This window comes from Polyergus mexicanus, unplaced genomic scaffold, assembly GCF_030449975.1.
Source record: "Polyergus mexicanus isolate NDT 795.1 unplaced genomic scaffold, iyPolMexi1.0 SCAF_2, whole genome shotgun sequence".
Taxonomy (NCBI): Eukaryota; Metazoa; Arthropoda; class Insecta; order Hymenoptera; family Formicidae; genus Polyergus; species Polyergus mexicanus.
Window position 1 is genome coordinate 6324866 of NW_027223322.1, and position 6595 is coordinate 6331460.

The 6595-nt window shown below is 33.2% G+C and overlaps 2 protein-coding genes across 3 annotated transcripts; one reads left to right on the forward strand and one right to left on the reverse strand.

The window, feature by feature from the left end:
* Window positions 1-1610: 1610 nt before the first annotated feature.
* On the reverse strand, window positions 1611-4946 carry Sh3px1 (sorting nexin 33-like protein SH3PX1). Of its 2 annotated transcripts, XM_070315672.1 has the most exons (6): window positions 4718-4946; window positions 4168-4391; window positions 3780-3969; window positions 3120-3583; window positions 2339-3034; window positions 1611-2264 (listed from the first exon to the last, which is right to left on the reverse strand). In XM_070315672.1, the coding sequence occupies exons 2-6, from the start codon at window positions 4180-4182 to the stop codon at window positions 2013-2015; spliced, it is 1617 nt and encodes a 538-aa protein (XP_070171773.1). In that variant the 5' UTR covers window positions 4183-4391; window positions 4718-4946; the 3' UTR covers window positions 1611-2012. The 2 variants fall into 2 exon arrangements, with proteins under 2 accessions (XP_070171773.1, XP_070171772.1); XM_070315671.1 differs by having other exon boundaries at window positions 4168-4946.
* Window positions 4947-5147: 201 nt separating this feature from the next.
* LOC138944737 (mitochondrial import inner membrane translocase subunit Tim29) lies at window positions 5148-6187 on the forward strand. The gene is made up of 3 exons (XM_070315676.1): window positions 5148-5363; window positions 5432-5533; window positions 5645-6187. The coding sequence occupies exons 1-3, from the start codon at window positions 5228-5230 to the stop codon at window positions 6061-6063; spliced, it is 657 nt and encodes a 218-aa protein (XP_070171777.1). The 5' UTR covers window positions 5148-5227; the 3' UTR covers window positions 6064-6187.
* Window positions 6188-6595: the final 408 nt, after the last annotated feature.

The window sequence follows — 6595 nt, forward strand, 5'->3', positions numbered from 1 at the left end:
AAAAAAATTTCCTGAATTTTCAGGTATTTTTATTCAAAATTCCAGATAAAAAAAATATTTTAAAGATTTTTTGATGCAACTTTTTAAAATAAATTTTTTTATCGTATACATTTTCTAATGTTTTTCGCTCACACGAAAAAAAAAAACACAGAGCTTCTTGTTTCAAGTATTAGATTTGTAAATATACTGAAAAAAATCTGAATTACTTTCGTAAGATAAACATTTTTAATTACCGTATAAAAATTTTCATTTTTTATCACTAAAAATTACAATAAAGAATACATACTGCATATTTAATATTTTGTTAAAACATTGAATATGCAATATAAACAAATATAGATATATATTTATAATATATTTTAAACACATAATTTACTTGACTCGTCGATTGTTTACAATATAAGAGCAAAATTATCAAAAAAAGGATCATTTAAAAAAATTTCTTATATCTCAATAAAATTCTATGAGAGTTCCCTGATTTTTCCAAGTACACAAAAGATCTTGAGAAGTCCAGATTCTCCATGTTTTTTCAGGGAGTAAATACCCTGTTGCAGTAATATGCCATTATTATTAAACGCACTTTTCCTGTATTTATCGGTTCATCAGTTAATAAACAGTCATTTCTGTATACAAACCTAGCTACAGGTATATTGATTTATATACATATGTGCCTATATGTTTAATATGTATACATATATTGTATATATAAATATACATATATATATATATATATATATATATATATATATATATATATATATATACATACACATAAACTCTTTGTACATCTTATTTAAATGTGATAACAAGAATGTAGCGTATATTTTGTTATTTTTCACTATCGCATTACGCATGCTTCTTATACCAAAAGTATATAAATTCGTGTTTCACAATCATACAAATAATAATATATTTTATTAGACCTACGCATACAATGACTGCCTTTTGTGAACACTCCATAAAAAGATATTACACGCAGATAATTTATCTTTTTCTCCCTTCATATATGCATCAAATGATTTATATAATCCTCATTAGGATAGAATAAATAATTTTCATATTCTGCAGAGGAAAATAATCCACATCAATTTGACAAATACTTATAAATCTTACAAAGCAAAGTTTCATAATACACTCTACATTTAGCTGCTCATTAAACAAATCTGATTTTTTCATATTATTTCAAGCATTTAGTATAACTTGTATAATTATACGTTTTCGATTTTTATTATTTTGTTTGAAGATTTTAACATATGTGTTAATATAGAATATTCTAAGAAATTTCGATATACAATTTACTAATTGTTGCAGGCAAGACCAATGGACATCAATTATCTGGATTCTCCATTTATAATATTACAGAACACACATAGATATGAATGATTCTAGTTACGAAATATTATTACACTTATAATTCATATTGCAATACACAATGCTTCGCGATCAACATTAATAAAATCGTAATAAAATCGGATATAGATTGTGTAAAATTCAAATTTGTATATACATGATAATATCTCTACGATATAACGCTCCGTCATAAGAAAAATTTATTAAAAAAAAAAAAAAAAAAAAAAAAAAAAAAAAAAAAAAAAAAAAGTGAAAATTTCGTTATATTTCAAGGTGCAATGAACGGAACGTTTAAATTAATATCAAGGCGAAATATATTATTGTAATTTGCGTAATATATCAATGATTATTACATAACTATATATCAATTCCAATCATTGATCAAAAAGAGCTCTTAAGATGATCACTTGATTATTTTATAAATATTTGACAGTTATGTATAGTAATTTTTCAATTGTTATCTAGTTCAGCTATTCGATTGCCGCAATGCAATTAATATATATATCTAATGTATGTACATATCTCACTGAGAAACTATGTGCATTTGGTATATTTATCATCGTAATCGTAATACTTGTTTGTTAGCGATGACGTTAGCCGGCTTTAAGAGCGATCGAATTTTATATTATATTTAGGCAAATTGCGACACAATTATTCGAGTATTATTCATCGAACGCATTTAATGCTTCTTGTAATTTGTCGACTATTTTTTGATAGAAGGTGATTTGTTCCCTGAGATGTGTCTTTACAGCTTTATTTATATGTACCTCGCGTTCCGTTTGAAAATGCGTTTCCTCGGCGATCAGTGCGCGGGCTATCACGTCAGTTCGATGGGAAAGCTCACGTAATTGCTGTGGTTCCATCTTGTGCTCGCTAACCAGTCGATCGCAATCCTTTCGCTTTTGCACGGCGCTCTATAAAAGAATAAGACATCAATAATTAATCTATTCAAATTAAACTTTAATTGTACTGTGACATCGCGAGATACCTTATGAATGCTGATGACGTCTGGAAAATTGCTAATAATACCGCGATAGATATGAAACTTGTCAGCCAATGGCTCCCAATCGAACTTGGGCTGGTCGTCGTATAGCTTTCCGATATCATTATAAGCGTCGCCGGTAGCCTTTAACGCGCTCGTCAGTTTTCCGCGACCGTTATCGTCCGCCTCCAGAGCATGGCCGAGCGACGTGAACGATTGGCCAATCTTCTGGAATTCTCTTTTGTACAGTGTTTGATGTTTTCTCGCTTGATCGACTGCCATTGCCATAAAGTTCTTCACTATTGGATCCAGTGCGCTGATAAATTTACCGAAGGCATCCATCTGAATCTCCATCTTTATGATATCCAGCGGCGTATCCGGGCACTGGATGGCGTTGAAGTAATTAACGCCTAGCAGCTCGTCCTTCTCTGCCTGTCGTTTCCCCGCCTTCCATCGCTTTTCGTCCGTGCATGTGATAAAATGCTCCCAAACACGACTACGCGACAAGACGGGATGCCGACAGACGTAATCGACAAACTCTTGCAGCTGAGTACGTCGATGCTCGATAAACGCATTTTCATAGCGCCCAGATATCTGTTTGTCGGGGAGAGGTGGAATCGGAATGAAGCAATATTTTTCCTCTAAACGCTCGTGCAGCCAATCAAAGTGCTTGTATCTTCTCGAGACTTGTATATTGTTAAACTACAATTCGGATAAATGTTAATATTAGAGAGAAAAAGTTTTAAAATCCTAAAAGCAAGAAAGAAGACGCAACAATTTCTTTTACCGTAGGAGTTAGCTGGTAGACGATGAAACTCTTGAGACCCTTCAGCTTGGATTCCTTTTTGGGCGATGTGACAACACAATTGTAAGATTCCCCGGTTGGCACCCACGTACATCGACCAACTTCGTCCTCCTCTATAAAAATCTTTTCGCTCTCAGGCACGGTTACTATTCTAGTGCCCATCAAAAAGCTATCTTCTCCCGACTTGATCAATGTAGAAAACTTGTTATTTTTCTTTGGTACATTGGGTATAGGCCTGTCTGGTATCACAGAGTGTATAGTATGCATGGATACTTGATCGCCATATTCATTGGCATTATTCTGCTGTGGCAGTTGTATAATTTGCGGTGTTTGCTGCTGTTGCTGAGTAGATGGAACATAAGCCTGTGTTTGTCCAACTTCGGAATCATCATCCCAATCATCATCCCAATAATCCCCAGAGCTTTGTTGGGAAGATGTCATAGCATCTGTGTATGTAATTCATATTTAAACCAATATCAACACAATAATATATAATTTTCCAAAAATAAGTAACTTATCTCTATTACTCACTCATTCTTTTTCAGAGACATATTGTATATAATTGTACCATATTAACAAATGGTTAATAAAAATAACACATAATAAATATATTTAATTTTCATAAATAAAAATATTACGTACTGGAAGGAATTGCAGGCTGTTCGACCGTTTGAACATACGCCGCTGGAAACAAGCCTGATTGCCCACTCTGATTAAATCCCTCGCACCAACCATCTCCCACATTGTCTCGTATGACAGTTAGGATCTCACCAGCAGTGATAGACAATTCCGCCGTTCCTGACTCGCCCATGAAGTCATATAGCGCTCTCACCTGGAAAAGGAAAGGTGAAACCAAAGGAAATAGAAGAATATAAAATCAAATATTAAATCAAACGAATTTTCGCTCGAAACAATGGGAATAGAATTATTGCATTTGCTAATAGAATGAGTCATATAATCGAGTTGATCGAACTCGAAACAACGCGACTTTCATACACCGGATGCTGATTTACGAATTGGCTGAATTTACCTGATGGCCCTCCATCGCGTACGATTCACGATTTTTAGTGTAACGCGCGGAATTGAGTTTTTCTGCTAAGAAAATTCAAAAGCCGCCAAATTGCGCCCCGTCACATTCCTACTCTCGCCTTGCTGCCGTCATGAGCCATCTGACATTTGCGCGCTTTACTGCACTTCCAAGGGTTGCTTGCTGCTTGCGTACTCCTAATCCCGTGAGTGGCGAACTGGAGCAGACTGTACACCGAGAACTCGTTTCTTCCAATTGCACCTTTTATATATTCTACTTTGTAAATTATCTCTATTTCCTCTTTTCTCTCCCACCAAAACCAACGTATATATTTACAGATCCGATCGTATCAGCTGCATTCTCGTTAGTCTCGTTTCGCCTCTTCTCATCACAAAGCACGAATATACATACATCTATCTCATTTCGAACAGATGTTTCGTTTCAAGTACAGAAAGTGTAACGAGGTACAGCTAAAAGATACGGATCTCGACGTTGCTTTTTCCACCGCTATCACGAATTCAACTTTTTCGTTGACGGGATATGCGAGACTAACCGCGGCTGGTAAACAGATCGCAGCTGAATAAACATGATGACGATTGCACAATTGACGATGACGATGTCACTGATCGAGCAAATTTTTGCGAGAGATATTTGCACGACGACTTTCCGTCTTTCGTCCCGAATTCGAGAACCGGCTGATCTGCGTGCGGATCCACCTCTTCTCTGCCGCCAACGCGAGCTCAAAACTTTTCAAAACTCTTGATCGATACTATACACGGCGATCGGCGATACTGCCGTGGGTAATAAAAAATACAAGAAGTCTAACGAAGGAACATTTTGCAAATACTGAAATTCTCTAGCAGGTAGCCAATCCTTTCGTCGGGTCAATGCGATATCACCCTAAAGCTAACACCGAAACTTCCCTAAATTGCGTGATCTTCAAATTAAACGCGGGTTACATAACCTATTATGTTTCAAACAACAAGACATGGTATCGTGATCACAATATTTAAATTCGTACAACCAATTGTTGTATTTGAAAGTTTTATTAAAAAAATTTAACATGAATTCTCAACAAATAGTTCAACTTCCCCATCGACTCAGGGCAGCTTTTACGTCGAGATTTAATGAAATCGGCAATAAAATTAGAAACTATGAAATGCCCGAAAAAGTTAAAGGCACTTTTCTTGAACGCTGGGGTAAATAAGAATATTGAATGAAATGTTATATTGTGTTCATGTAACACGACAGTTTTTTCATTTTGCAGCAAAATACTGGCACAGTTTGTATATAGATTATAAGGATGTTGCAATCGATGTAATTAAAGATTGCAGAGAGCGTCCTGTACGTGCCACAATATATACCACATGTATGTATCATTCTTTCTGTGTATTTCTCGAATTTATAATTGATATAACTTTAAGATATAACATGTATAATTAAAAATAATTTGCTCATAAAAAATAATTATATAATATAGTTTTAGGAGGCTGTTTTTATTTTAGTCGACTCAATCCAGATGAAACTATGTTCAGAGAACAATTACTACAAAATAGTATGAAATTAATACTAGTGGGAGAACCTATACGCAATCCTGTTTCAGTCCAGCATATAAAATGGTTGGAGAAATGTTATAATGAAGGACTCATCAGGAGATTAAACTTGGGTATCTTGTCTCTGATCTGGATAGATAATTATGACAAAGATTGTTCGTTTTACAAGGCTGTCTGTCCTTATCTAAAACCACGATTTGTAACCTTTCATGAAAGGATAGCGGACGTAGGCTTTTTAGGCAAATGGTGGTTATTAGAAAGAAAAATGAAAGATTATGATATAAATGAGGCCGAATTTAGTATTATACAAATTGCAAACAATGTAGACACTACTTCAGCAACATAATAAATTTTAGGAGACTTTTTTGTCTTATTTATATGAAAAAAAAAAATATATATATATATTGCAAAATATTTGCCAACCAAGTATTTATATATATCCATAAATTAATTATTAGGATGCAGTCTATTTAAAAATCTAGTTCAAAAAGCAGATGTACTCCATTTTATAAAACATATTTTATAAAAATTTCATGTTTTAATGCAATTAATTTTCTTAGCTCTTGCACATTAAGTAAATTATATTTTATTCTATAAAATATATTTAATAAAATTATTAATATATTCTGTAAAATTAATAAAATATTTTTATATACAAAGCTTATATTCAAAATATGTTAATTCGGAAACTTAGAAAATAATTCTTGAAAAAACTAACTAAATCTATCAGTCTCTATTTCAATTAAAATCTGGAATTCTCAAGGAATTTTTTTGAGACTCAGGAAATTAAAAAAAATTCTCTTTAATTTTGTCCTTATGTTATAAGCGATCCATTGATGAACCAAATTGTGAATTATTTGTTTAAAAATATATTATAA

Bases quoted from the DNA above. Each gene is read 5' to 3' on its own strand.
- Sh3px1 (XM_070315672.1), bottom strand. The intron at 3,584-3,779 runs GTACGTAATATT...TTACATACACAG, and splicing joins ACAGCCTGCAATTCCTTCCA to ATGCTATGACATCTTCCCAA. The intron at 2,265-2,338 runs GTATCTCGCGAT...ATTCTTTTATAG, and splicing joins ACGTCATCAGCATTCATAAG to AGCGCCGTGCAAAAGCGAAA.
- LOC138944737 (XM_070315676.1), top strand. From the start codon at position 5,228: ATGAATTCTCAACAAATAGTTCAACTTCCCCATCGACTCAGGGCAGCT. The intron at 5,364-5,431 runs GTAAATAAGAAT...TTCATTTTGCAG, and splicing joins CACTTTTCTTGAACGCTGGG to CAAAATACTGGCACAGTTTG. The intron at 5,534-5,644 runs GTATGTATCATT...TATATAATATAG, and splicing joins TGCCACAATATATACCACAT to TTTTAGGAGGCTGTTTTTAT.